Source organism: Lepus europaeus, chromosome 14 (assembly GCF_033115175.1).
Source record: "Lepus europaeus isolate LE1 chromosome 14, mLepTim1.pri, whole genome shotgun sequence".
Classification (NCBI taxonomy): Eukaryota; Metazoa; Chordata; class Mammalia; order Lagomorpha; family Leporidae; genus Lepus; species Lepus europaeus.
The window spans coordinates 69,569,639-69,583,607 of record NC_084840.1 but is presented as its reverse complement, the minus strand read 5'-3'; the positions used below and the strand labels follow the sequence as shown (position 1 = coordinate 69,583,607).

At 48.2% G+C, this 13,969-nt stretch overlaps 1 protein-coding gene across 1 annotated transcript; it reads left to right on the top strand.

Annotated features, from left to right (window-relative positions):
* Positions 1-2,048: 2,048 nt before the first annotated feature.
* LOC133773554 (tubulin alpha chain) lies at positions 2,049-3,069 on the top strand. The gene has a single exon (XM_062210914.1). It carries the CDS (start codon positions 2,133-2,135, stop codon positions 2,922-2,924), a length of 792 nt encoding a protein of 263 aa, XP_062066898.1. The 5' UTR covers positions 2,049-2,132; the 3' UTR covers positions 2,925-3,069.
* The last annotated feature ends 10,900 nt before the right edge of the window (positions 3,070-13,969 follow it).

Genomic DNA, 13,969 nt, shown 5'->3' with positions numbered 1-13,969 from the left:
CTAGGCTTTCTGGGAGTTTCTTTGGTCATGACCAGAAAAAAAGGCAGAGCAAGCGCTTTGTTCTGAGCCCCCACCTCCCACCCAGAGGCCCCTTGAGAAGGAATCCAGGAGCTGCCGCATGGCCGGCCCTTTCCTGGGCACTTCTTGGCTTTCTGATGACCGTGGGAGCGATTTGTCTGCCAATAGCTTCCCATGCAGGGCCGGGTGATGTTCTTTCTCACTCCTATTCTGTTCAGTAGCACGCCTGGGCACTGTGAGAGCTCCACTTGGGAACCATCCGTGTCTGCAAGAGCAAAGGCTGGGCTAATCCCCCTTCGGTTCTCCTCCTGCGCCCCCGGGCACGCACTGGGCACGCGGACAGACTGCCCAGCAGAAACGCCCATCACCCCACACCCTGCCTCTCCAGCCATTCCAAGACCCATCCCAGGTTTGATTCTTATAAAATAAATTACAGGGAGTAGCAGGTGGGATGGTTTGGGGGTGGGCGGGCGGGTATGGGGGAAAAAACTGCTGTATTCTAAAAGCTGTACCTATGAAATTTATGTTTATTAAATAAAAGCTTTCTAAAAAATTAAATAAAAAATAAAATAAAGTTAATTACAGGGAACTTGTTGGCGAGATCATCACCAGGAGTTAATTTTCCGACACGACAGATTCTTGCAGCGAATGAGAAGCCTGCTTTAGAAAAGTCTGGAGCTAGCAGGAGTCGGAATATGTGGCTGTTTCCTCAATGGGCCGCTCTTCTCGGCCCTGAAATGCACAACCCTCAAACTACAGCAGCCTGCAAAAGCATCTGCAGGCGATTCCTGAGTCTCTATCACCCTTCTGTGTTAATATCCTTTTCTTTTTCTTTTTTTTTAAGATTTATTTAGAAGTCAGAGTTACATGTGGTGGTGGGGTCTTCCATCTACGGATCCACTCCCCAACTGGCTGCAATGGCCGGAGCTATGCTGCTGTGAAGCCAGGAGGCAGGAGCTTCCTCCAGGTCTCCTATGTGGGTGCTGGTACTGCAGGCGGCAGTTTTACCTGCTATGCCACAGCGCTGGCCCCTAATATCCATTTCTTTATATATATATTTCATTTTTTTTTTTTTGACAGGCAGAGTGGACAGTGAGAGAGAGAGACAGAGCAGAGAGAAAATTCTTCCTTTTTCCATTGGTTCACCCCCCAGTGGCCGCTGCAGCCGGCGCGCTGTGGCCTGCGCTCTGTGGCCAGCATTCTGCGGCCGGCGCACCGTGCTGAGCCGAAGCCAGGAGCCAGGTGTTTCTCCTGGTCTCCCATGCGGGTGCAGGGCCCAAGGACTTGGGCCATCCTCCACTGCACTCCCAGGCCATAGCAGAGAGCTGGACAGGAAGAGGAGCGACCAGGACAGAATCCGGAGCCCTGACTGGGCTAGAACCCGGTGTGCTGGCGCCGCAGGCGGAGGATTAGCCTAGTGAGCCATGGTGCCGGCCCCTAATATCCATTTCTAACTTGCCTTCCTCCTCCTTCCCTCCAGGCAGCCACATGAATCTAACCGAGAATGGCACATTGTAGATGTCTCTATTACCAACAGTTTTAAATGTGGAAAAAAATCCAAAAGAAAGTGTAAGAAATTACCATGCACCCATTACTCAGATTTAATGATTATCAATTCACCTCCAGTCGTGGTTTGCCTATCCCCACCCATACCTCCCCACACCCTATTTTTTATTTGAAAGGCAGAGTTACAGAGAGAAGAACACACAGAAAAAGAATCTTCCACTATTTCACTTCCCAGATGGCTGGGGCCGAGTCAGGCCTAAGCCAGGAACCCTTATAACTCCATCAGGGTCTCCTATATGGGTGGCAGGAGTCCAAGCACTTGGGCCATTCTCCACTGCTTTCCTAGGCACATTAGCAGGGAACTGGATAGGAAGTGGAGCAGCCAGGACACAAGCCAGCCCTCATATGGGATCCCTGTGTCCCTGGTAGTAGCTTAACCCACTGTGTCACAAGCCCAGCCCCACAAGACTATTTTTTTTTTTTTTTGCAAGAAGTCCAAGCTGGAGTTCTCCATCTACCCAGCCCCCCAGGTTTCCGCAGCTGTGGTGGAGCCCTACACCTCCATCCTCACCACCCACACCACCCTGGAGCACTCTGATTGTGCCTTCATGGTAGACAACAAGGCCATCTATGACATCTGTCGTAGAAACCTCGATATCGAGCGCCCCACCTACACTAACCTGAACCGCCTTATTAGCCAGATCGTGTCCTCCATCACGGCCTCCCTGCGGTTTGACAGAGCCCCGAATGTTGATCTGACAGAATTCCAGACCAACCTGGTGCCCTACCCCCGCATCCACTTCCCTCTGGCCACATACGCCCCCATCATCTCTGCTGAGAAAGCCTCCCACGAGCAGCTTTCTGTAGCAGAGATCACCAATGCCTGCTTTGAGCTGGCCAACCAGATGGTGAACTGTGACCCTCGCCACGGTAAATACATGGCTTGCTGCCTGCTGTACCATGGCAATGTGGTTCCCAAAGATGTCAATGCTGCCATCGCCACCATCAAGCCCAAGCGCAGCATTCAGTTTGTGGATTGGTGCCCCACTGGCTTCAAGGTTGGCATTAACTACCAGCCTCCCACGGTGGTGCCTGGTGGAGACCTGGCCAAGGTGCAGCGAGCTGTGTGCATGCTGAGCAACACCACAGCCGTGGCCAAGGCCTGGGCTCGCCTGGACCACAAGTTTGACCTGATGTATGCCAAGCATGCACTTGTTCCCTGGCACGTGGGGGAGGGCATGGAGGAGGGAGAGTTTTCTGAAGCTCGTGAGGACATGGCTGTCCTGGAGAAGGATGACAAGGAGGTTGGTGTGGATTCTGTTGAGGGTGAGGGTGAGGAGGAAGGAGAGGAATACTACTTTTCCATTCCTTTGAGCCCCGCAGCATGTCACACTCGCTGAACTTCAGCTTCAACAGTAGCTGACAGCCATTAGACTTTCCCGGCTGCATTGTCTTCATTCAACTGTGATCATGTCCGTCTTTTCCATGTGTACCTGTGAGATATTTCCATCATGTCTGAAAGTAAAGGCTTTAAGAAAAAAAGAAAGAAAGATTTTATTTATTTGTTTGAGAGGGACAAAAAGAGAGACAGAGAGGGAGAGACAGAGAGGTCTTCCACCCACTGGTTTATTCCTCAAATGGCCACAACAGCCAGAGCTGAGCCGATCCCAAGCCAGGAGCTTCTTCTGGGTCTCCCATGTAGATGCAGGAGCCCAAGCACTTGGGCCACCTTCCACTGTTTTCCCAGACCATCAGCAGAGAGCTGGATCAGAAGAGGAACAGCCGGGACTCGAACCGTCACTGTAGGCAGAACAACTTACTATGCTACAGTGCCAGCCCCCACTAGACTTTTTTTTTTTTTTTTTTTTTGGACAGGCAGAGTGGATAGTGAGAGAGAGAGAGACAGAGAGAAAGGTCTTCCTTTTTGCCGTTGGTTCACCCTCCAATGGCCGCTGCAGCCGGCGCATCATGCTGATCCGAAGCCAGAAGCCAGGTGCTTCTCCTGGTCTCCTGTGGGGTACAGGACCCAAGAACTTGGGTCATCCTCCACTGCACTCTCGGGCCACAGCAGAGAGCTGGCCTGGAAGAGGGACAACCGGGACAGAATCCGGTGCCCCAACCGGGACTAGAACCCAGTGTGCTGGCGCCGCAGGCGGAGGATTAGTCTATTGAGCCGCGGCGCCGGCCTAGACTATTTTTAAGTGAATCTCAGACCACATAATTTATTTTGGGCTATTTTTATAAAAAGGTACTAAAGTTGGACCACTCCCCAAGAATGGCTCAGCAGTAAGTCTCCCCCAGAACACAGTCCCCGAGAGGGCTGCCTGTTTAGACCATTGGGACCTTCGAATGTCATTGCCTGGGGAGCCTGGCCAAGGACCTGCAGGACTCCTTTCTCTAGGGATCCTGTTAGGCAGCATCAAGTGAAAGGTTCAGGACCCTTTGGACAGGAGCAGGGGGTTTTCAGCCAAGACAGCTGACACTCTCCTGAAGGCACATGATGTAGGAATGGGTATTGTGGTGCGGCAGCTAAGCTGCTCTCGGGGCACCAGCATCCCCTATCTGAATGCCTGGGTTGGAATCCGAATCTGCTTCCGATCAAGCTTCCTGCTAACGTTCACCCTGGGAGGCAGCAGGTGACGGCTTAAGTAGATCTCCAAGTGGGAGACCCAACGGAAGTCCCAGGCCCCCAGCTTCAGCCCGGCCCAGCCCCAGCTGCCGTGGTTTTTTTTTTTTTTTTTTTTTTTTTTTTTTTTTTTTAAGATTTATTTTATTTATTTGAAAGAGTTACAGAGGTAGAGAGAGGGAGAGAGGTCTTCCATCTGCTGGTTCACTCCCCAGGTGGCTGCAACGGCTGGAACTGCATTGATTCAAAGCCAAGAGCTTCTTCCAGGTCTCCCATGTGGATGAAGGAGCCCAAGGACTTGGCCATCTTCCACTGCATTCCCAGGCCACAGCAGAGAGCTGGATCAAAGAGGAGCAGCCAGGACTAGAACCAGTGCCCATATAGGATGTCAGCGCTTCAGGCCAGGGTTTTAACCCATAGCGCCACAGCGCTGGCCTCTGCTGTGGGTATCTAGGGAGTGAACCTGTGCACAAAAGATGCATCTCTCTCTTTCAGCTGTGCCATCTTTATAATACATAAAAATATAAGGTAAGCCATATATCGTGAATACTGTTTTCTCAGCCCTCTGGTGACAAGTTCTAGCCTTGGACCCAATGTCGTTGTGGCTTCTCCCCATTGAGGGACCTTGTCTGTTTCATACCTAGGAAGATACACTTCAGTACCACCCACTAAGGACTTCGCCTGTGCCTGCCAGGGCCCTGAGAAGAAGATCCCTTCATTAGCTATCCATCAGACACAGAGAGGAGCTCTCACTTGAAGAATCCTAACACAATGGGCAACTGGAGAAAATTCTGGACAGAGCATTTTCTTTTTTTTTTAACTTATTTAATAAATATAAATTTCCGAAATACAACTTTTGGATTATAGTGGCTTTTCCCCCTATAACCTCCCTCCCATCCGCAACCATCCCATCTCTCACTCCCTCTCCCGTCCTATTCTTCATCAAGATTCATTTTTAATTATCTTTATATACAGAAGATCAACTTAATATATACTAAGTAAAGATTTCAACAGACTACATCCACACAGATACACAAAGTATAAAGTACTGTTTGAGTAGTAGTTTTACTGTTAATTCGCATAGTACAACACATTAAGGACAGAGATCCTACATGGGGAGTAGTTGCACAGTGACTCCCGCTGTTGATTTAACAATTGACACTCTTATTTATGACATCAGTAATCACCCGAGGCTCTTGTCATGGGCTGCCAAGGCTATGGAAACCTCTTGAGTTCACAAATTCCAACCTTATTTAGACAAGGCCATAATCAAAGTGGAAGTTCTCTCCTCCCTTCAGAGAAAGGTACCTCCTTCTTTGAGGGCCCAGTTCTTTCCATTGGGATCTCACTCGCAGAGATCTTTCATTTAGGTCATTTTTTTTTTTTTTTTTGACACAGTGTCCTGGCTTTCCATGCTGCAAAACTCTCATGGGCTTTTTAGCCAGATCCGAATTCCTTAAGGGTTGATTCTGAGGCCAGAGTGCTGTTTAGGACATCTGCCATTCTATGAGTCTGCTGTGTATCCCGCTTCCCATGTTGGATCATTCTCTCCTTTTTAATTCTATCAGATATTATTAGCAGACACTAGTCTTGTTTATGTGATCCCTTTGACTCTTAATCCTATCATTATGACCACTTATGAACTGAAACTGATCACTCTGACTAGTGAGATGGCCTTGGTACATGCCATCTTGATGGGATTGAATTGGAATCCCCTGGCACATTTCTAGCTCTACCATTAGGGGTAAGTCCGAGTGAGCATGTGCCCAACTGTACATATCCTCCCACTCTTATATTTCACAGGGATCACTTTTCAGTCAAATTTAAACACCTAAGAGTAATTGTGTGTTAATTAAAGAGTGCAACCAATAGTATTAAGTAGAACGAAAAAAATACTAAAAGGAATAAAATAGTAAGTTGTTCCTCGACAGTCAGGACAAGGGCTGGTCAAGTCATTGTTTCTCATGGTGTCCATTTCACTTCTACAGGTTTCCTTTTAGATGCTCAGTTAGTTGACACAGATCAGGGAGAACATATGATATTTGTCCCTTTGGAACTGGCTTGTTTCACTCAACATGATGTTTTCCAGATTCTTCCATTTTGTTGCAAATGACCGGATTTCATTTTTTTTTTTACTGCTGTATAGTATTCTATAGAGTACATATCCCATAATTTCTTTATCCAGTCTTCTGTTGATGGGCATTTAGGTTGATTCCAGGTCTTAGCTATTGTGAATTGAACTGCAATAAACATTGAGATGCAGACAGCTCTTTTATTTGCCAACTTAATTTCCTTTGGGTAAATTCCAAGGAGTGGGATGGCTGGTTCATGTGGTAGGGCTGTATTTAGGTTTCTGAGGAAGCTCCAAACTGTCTTACATAGCGGCTTTACCAGTTTGCATTCCCACCAACAGTGGATTAGTGTGCCTTTTTCCCCACATCCTCGCCAGCATTTGTTGTTGGTTGATTTCTGAATGTGAGCCATTCTAACCGGGGTGAGGTGAAACCTCATTGTGGTTTTGATTTGTATTTCCCTGATGGCTAGTGATCCTGAACATTTTTTCATGTGTCTGTTGGCTGTTTGGATTTCCTCTTTTGAAAAATATCTATTAAGGTTGTTGGCCCATCTCTTAAGTGGGATGTTTGTTTTGTTGTTGTGGAGTTTCTTGATCTCTTTGTAGATTTTGGTTATTAACCCTGTATCAGTTGCATAATTGGGAAATATTTTTTCCCATTCTGTTGGTTGCCTCTTAACTTTCCTGTTTCTTTTGCAATACAAAAACTTCTCAGTTTGATGTAATCCCAATTGTTAATTTTGGCTTCGACTGCCTGTGCCTCTGGGGTCTTTTCCAAGAAATCTTTGCCTATGCCTATATCTTGCAGGGTTTCTCCAATGTTCTCTAATAATTTGATGGTGTCGGGTCGTAGATTTAGATCTTTAATCCATGTTGAGTGGATTTTTGTGTAAGGTGTAAGGTAGGAGTCATGCTTCATGCTTCTGCACGTGGAAATCCAGTTTTCTCAGCACCATTTGTTGAATAGACTGTCCCTGCTCAGGAACTGGTTTTAGATCCTTGATCAAATGTAAGTTGGCTTTAGATGTTTGGATTGATTTCTGGTGTTTCTATTCTGTTCCATTGGTCTATCCACCTGTTTCTGTACCAGTACCATGCTGTTTTGATTACAACTGCCCTGTAGTATGTCTTGAAATCTGGTATTGTGATGCCTCCGGCTTTGTTTTTGTTGTACAAGATTGCTTTAGCTATTCGAGGTCTCCTGTGCCTCCATATGAATTTCAGCATCATTTTTTCCAGATCTGAGAAGAATGTCTTTGGTATTTTGATTGGTATCACATTGAATCTATAAATTGCTTTTGGGAGAATGGACATTTTGATGGTACTGATTCCTCCAATCCATGAGCACAGAAGATTTTTCCATTTTTTTTGGTATCCTGGACAGAGCATTTTCACACTCACGAAGCATAGGTTGTAGCACATGCACTTAGCGGTCAAGGGCCAGGACATGAGCTGGATCACAAACTGGCACACTACAGTTCTGCAGACCAAGGGAGGCCCCACATTCCACAAGACTGCTTACAACGAGCTGAGAAAGGAACTCCGTTTCTCGAATAAGCACAGTGTGGATTTGCACAGCTGGACCGCACACAGAACACTTCAGGAACTGAGCTGTGTCCATGGAAGGAAGGTTGTCTTTCTGTTGTGGTTGATCAGAACTTCACCAAGTTATGACTATCTTTATAAAAAATATTCTACTGGGGCCAGTGCTGTGGCATAGCAGGTTAAGCTGCCTGCAGTGCCAGCATTCCATGTGGGCACTGGTTTAAGTCCCGGCTGCTCCACTTCTGATCCAGCTCTCTTCTATGGCCTGGGAAAGCAGTAGAAGATGGTCCAGGTCTTGGGCCCTTGCACCTGTGTGGAGGACCTGGAAGAAGCTCCTGGGTCCCGGCTTCGGATCAGTTCAGTATCAGTTGTTGTGGCCAGATGGGGAGTGGGCCAGCGGATAGAAGACCTCTCTCTCTCTCTCTCTCTCTCTCTCTCTCTCTCTCTCTCTCTCCTTCTCTCTCTGTGTAACTCTTTCAAATAAATATATAAATAAATCTTTAAAAAATATATTTTATTTATTTGAAAGGCTGAATTAGAGAGAGAGAGAAAGAGAGGGAGAGACAGAGACAGAAGTCTTCCATCCACTGGTTCACTTCCTAGACAGCCACAACAGCCAGCACTGGGCCAAGTCACAGCCAGGGGTCAGGAGCTTCTTCCAGGTCTCCCACATGGGTACTGGGACTCAAACACTTGGACCACCCTCCACTGCTTTCCCAGGTGTGTTAGCAGGGAGCTGGATCAGAAGTGGAGCCCATGTGGGATGCCAATGCTGCAGGTCCAGGCTTTACCTGTTACGCCACAACACTGGCCTCTGTACTGGTTTTCTTTTTTAAAAGTGGGATGCGGCACCATGGCGTAGTAGGTTAATCCTCTGCCTGTGGCCCCGGCATCCCATATGGGCGCCAGTTCTAGTCCCAGCTGCTTCTCTTCCAATCCAGCTCTCTGCTATGGCCTGAGGAAGCAGTAGAAGGTGACCCATGTCCTTGGACCCTGCACCCATGTGGGAGACCTGGAAGAAGCTCCTGGCTCCTGGTTCAGATCAGCACAGCTCTGGCCATTGCAGCCATTTGGGGAGTGAACCAACAGAAGGAAGACCTTTCTCCTTCTCTCCCTTTCACTGTCTGTAACTCTACCTCTCAAATAAATAAATGATATTTAAAAAAAAAAAGTAGATGTGTGGGTAACTTATGACCACCTTGATTTTCATTTCAGCATAATAAGGGGACACTACAAAATATGTGTTTAAAGTGGGATATTTCATTTCATAGAATTGGAGACCATTTTACTACAAAGTTGCAAGTCTGCAAATTTCCTACAACAAAATGTAAGTACCCTGATGGAGCAAGACTGTCGCATGTTCTTCTTCTGGGTGAATTCTTCCACAGGAAGACAAGGAGAGTGCTTAGCTTTGTTACTTGACATGTTAATTTTTCATATCGCTTATCAATTTAACCCAAACCCTGCAAGACCAGGTTTTCTCAACCTCAGAGATACAGAAGCAGGGGAGCTGGGAGACTCACCGGGGAAGAGAGAAGCCAGGAAGTGGACAGTCAGTCTCGAAGGGGTAAGGCACCAGGTAAGACGGAGACTGCAAATGCACATGCGATTTTGCCCTCTCCGGAAGTCCCACTGAAAGTATAACAAAAGGTGTCTCTTATGGGGTCCAGGTTGGGCGAGGCCCTCTGAGGACCCTGAATAGCCCACGAGGAAAGACATAAAGATACTATCACCAGGATCCCTTACAAACGGCCTCATCAGAGCAGCACAAAATGACACAGAAAGTCGGACAGTACAACCCAAGAGTTCAGGGTGTCCCTGCCTTAACCACAAGCAGACGGCCAAGGAGAGCTGGACCTGAGAGGAAAGCCTAACGTGGGAGATCGGTATCAGCAACAACAACCAAAAGGCAATTTGGGAGCCGCAGAAATTACACAGGGACTCCCCCATGCAAAAAAAAAAAAAAAAAAAAAAAAAACCTATCATAATATTTCCAGAGATATAAGAAATTGCATTCATGAAACAAGAGCAGTTGACAAGCACATGTATGTAGATATGCACTAATGCATTGCATTTCATAAGGCATTCCCCACCCTGCTAAAGGTTCAACTCGACGATTTTTCAGCTTTACGATGGTGCAGAAACAGGAAGCACTCGCTAGAGACCACACTTGAGATCTGGAATTGGGACTGTCTCCGGCTGTGCTGCAACACTGGGCAGTGGCAACAGCCACAGCTCCCCGGCAGCCCCCGCGGTCACCAGGGGAGATGGCCAGCACCACAGAGTGCTGTGCTGCTGAGCTCTGACCCTCAGCAGGTGGGGGATTCGAAGCAGTTTCAACTTACGATACTTTCAAGTCATCATGCATTGTCAGGCAGCATTCCCCGTCTCTTATGTCCAGGAGTGTTTGTAGCTCATGTATTATCAATTACACATGCACGTGCATGGAATTCAAAATGTTTTGGCACCAAAACAAATGTATGCTTTTAATTCCACTTTCCCCTGAACTTTTCACAAGTCCCCTCAAATACATGAAAGAAACTTAAGAGGAAAACTCAATAAAGGAATCAGATTAAAAGTGGAGAAATTGCCCTAGAAAAGAAAGCAGAAAGAAGACAAAAAAAAAAAAAAAAAAAAAAAGGAGGGAGGGAAGAAAAAGGGCTATTTAGCTTAAAAGACCAATAACTGCCCAGACCATGAATAAAAAAATAATCCATGTTGGGGCCAGTGCTGTGGCGCAGCGGGTTAAAGCCCTGGCCTGAAGCGCCAGCATCCCATATGGGCGCCAGTTTGAGTCCCGGCTGCTCCTCTTCTGATCCAGCTCTCTGCTATGGCCTGGGAAAGCAGTAGAGGATGGCCTGAGTCCTTGAGCCCCTGCACCCTCGTGAGAGACCTGGAAGAAGCTCCTGGCTCCTGGCTCCTGGCTTTGGATTGGTGCAACTCTGGCCATTGTGGCCATTTGAGGAGTGAACCAGATGATGGAAGACCACTCTCTGTCTCTACCTCTCTCTGTAACACTGTCTATCAAATAAATAAAATAAATCTTTAAAAAAAAAAATCCATGTCAAGGGCACATCTCTGTGAGATTCCAGAGCAAAAGACAGAGAAGATTCTCCAAGCTTCTGGAGGAAAGAGAAGGGAGAGGGAGAGACAGCAGTTCACTTCAAAAGCTCAAGCCATGAGAATTTCTGCTTCGAACTTCGCAACAACACTAGAATCAAGAAAACAAAGGAGTAATATCTTCAAAATGGCCACGGACCACGATTCCTGTCTTTGCAGAGAACATGAAAACAGCACAAGAACATTTGCAGGCAGTGAGTTCCAAACACAGTGCCCTCCCAACCCCTTCCTCAGAGAGCTACCGAGGACGTCTGTGCGAACAGCAAGCCCAGAATGGGAACACAAGGGGCACAGAAGATGGGTATCCAACCAGGAGGGGGACAAAAGGTGGCCCTGGGAGCTGCCATCATCGCGCCCTCTTCCACGGAACCAACTTTGACGTCTGATGAAACCACGGGAAAACAGCTCCCTCCAAAGAGCCGAGCAAGAAGGCAACAGAAGGCAGGAAGCAGAGAGCCCGCCCGTCCCAGGTAAGCTCTCTCGCTGTACCACCTTTCTCCTGGGGTCCCCTGTGACACCCCACAGCTCTGCACAGGTAGAAGTTCAGAGCACGCAGCCTCAGCAGGCGCTGACCCTGGAGCATGGGTGTCTATGACCCCTGCTACACACACTCACTCATCTGAGGAGGCTAAGGGACCTGCAGCCCGTGCAGGCAAGCCTTGGCCATCAGGGAATGGCAGCAGGTGGGTCAGAGCTCCCCCAGACATTCTATGAAGCTCTCTGGACAGCCTCATCAGGAAAGAGCCCCAGCTGCCCATGGTGGGGACAAGTCAACAGGTCACCTTGGATCACCCTCCTGTCCCCTGGGGTTCACCTTCCAGAATAAGCTACCAGCATGTAAAGCTGGGTCTCGAGCTCTTTCTTGTGACGGGGGCGGGAGCGGAGTGGAATCCATACTAAGGGACTCACCCAGGAGAGTGGCAAGGAGAATTCCATTAATGATGGCAAAGGGGAGTCCCTGAGTGGGCAGAGGGCCAGGGGACCTGCAATGCAGCCAGCCCCAGGATAAAGATAGGGGCCTCCAGGGGGAATGTCTCCAAGATTGGACACCGGACATGGCCGGCCTTGCAAAGAGCTGTCCCGAGGGGCTAAAAGCAAAGAACTGGAGCACACATACCTCAGATTTAGGTCGAATCAAAGGTCATCCCCATCAACAGAAGGGCACGGCGATGCGATGCTGCTGTGAAGGCACAATGCTGCCAGAGAGAGACTTGCAAACACAGATCAGAAACCAAGAAAGAATTCTACAAAAAGTGTGCACGCACCTGCTGTTTCTGTTAGCAAAGAAATGGGATTGCTCTGAGTGCAGCACAGGCGTGCCACTGCAGGACATCTACGGAGGGAGTGTGATGAAACCATGGGCCGGGAAGTCTCGATGGATCCAGCATCATCAGAAAAAGGATATTCGTGAACAGCTGAATTAAATCGGCAGTAGAGTGGCCCACGGCACCACGGCTCATTTCTGAGCTTTGATAAACACAGTGGTCTCTGCTGTTGACATTAGGGGCAGAAGGAGGCAGGAGACTTGGTACTACCTGGATAACCCTTCTGTGAACCTAGATTTATTTCAAAAGGAAAGGCGTTTCGGAAAGTGATACGTATCTATAACAGCTAGGATTCTCCAGAGGAACAGAACCAATAGGAGACAGAGATACAGGTGCCGACAGAAAACAAAACAGGATGTCCTGGGACTACGGAGGCTGAGAACCCCCGTGATGGGCCATGGGCAGGTGGGAGTCCCGGGAAAGCTGGCAGTGTTGTCAAAAGGTCTGGGAGCCGGGCGATGGTATCAGAGTCAACATCTGGGCCAGCGCTGTGGCGCAGCAGGTAAAGCTGCCGCCTATGGTGCCCTTATCCCATTTGGGCGCCGGTTCGAGTCCCGGCTGCTCCACTTCTGATCCAGACCTCTGCTATGGCCTGGGAAAGTAGTGGAAGATGGCCCAGTGCTTGGGCCCCTGCACCTGCATGGGAGACCCAGAAGAAGCTCCTGGCTCCTGGCTTTGGATCAGCGCAGCTCCAGCTGTTACAGCCAATTGGGGAATGAACCAGTGGATGGAAGACCTCTCTCTCTTTCTCTCTCTCTCTGCCTCTTCTTCTCTGTGTAACTCTGACTTTCAAATAAATAAATAGATCTTTTCTTTAAAAAAAAAAAGAGTCATCATCAAAAAGTTCATGGAAAAATCGTTTTATGAAAAAAACAAACATACACGTGGATTTCAAAATGCACCGGCTAAGCCCCAGTTGTGACTCAGGCGTCCTCCGTCGAGTGCAGATTTGAGTCCTGGCTGCTCTGCTTCTGACCTTCTGAGCCAGCTCCTCGCTAATACAACAGGGAAGGTAGCAGAGGAGGACACAAGTGTTTGGGCCCCTGCCACCCACACAGGAGATGTGGATGGAGTTCCTGGCTCCTGGCTTCAGCCTGGCTCAGTGCTGACTGCTGGGGCCACTTGGGGAGTGCACCAACAGATAGAAGATCTGTGTGTGTGTGTACCTCTCTCTGTAACTCTTTCTTTTAAATAAATATTTTTAAAAAGCCACCTGCACTGGATGATGGCCCAAGTGCTTGGGCTCCTGCACCCATGTGGGAGACCTGGATGAAGCTCCTGGCTCCTGGCTTCAGCCTGGCTTGGTCCTGACTATTGGGACCATTTGGGGAGTAAATCAGCAAATATAAGATTGATATCTCCTTCTTTCTCTCCATGTAATATATATATGTGTGTGTATATATATATATATATAATTCTGTCTTTCACATTAATTAATTTTAAAAGTGTTTTGCTGGGCTGGTGCTGTGGCATGAAAGTTAAGCCTCCACCTGCCTCGCTGGCATCCCAGATGGGTGCTAGTTTGAGTCCTGGCTACTTCACTTCTGATCCAGCTCCCTGCTAATGCACCTAGAAAAGCAGCAGAGGATAACCCAACTGCTTGGGCCCCTGTACCCACTTGGGACACCCGGAAAAGGCTCCTGGCTTCAGCCTGGCCCAGCCCTGGCCGTTGCAGCCATTTGGGGAGTGAACCGGCTGATGGAAGAGCTCAATCTCTCTCTGTATCTCTGCCTTTCTAATAAATAAATTCTTTAA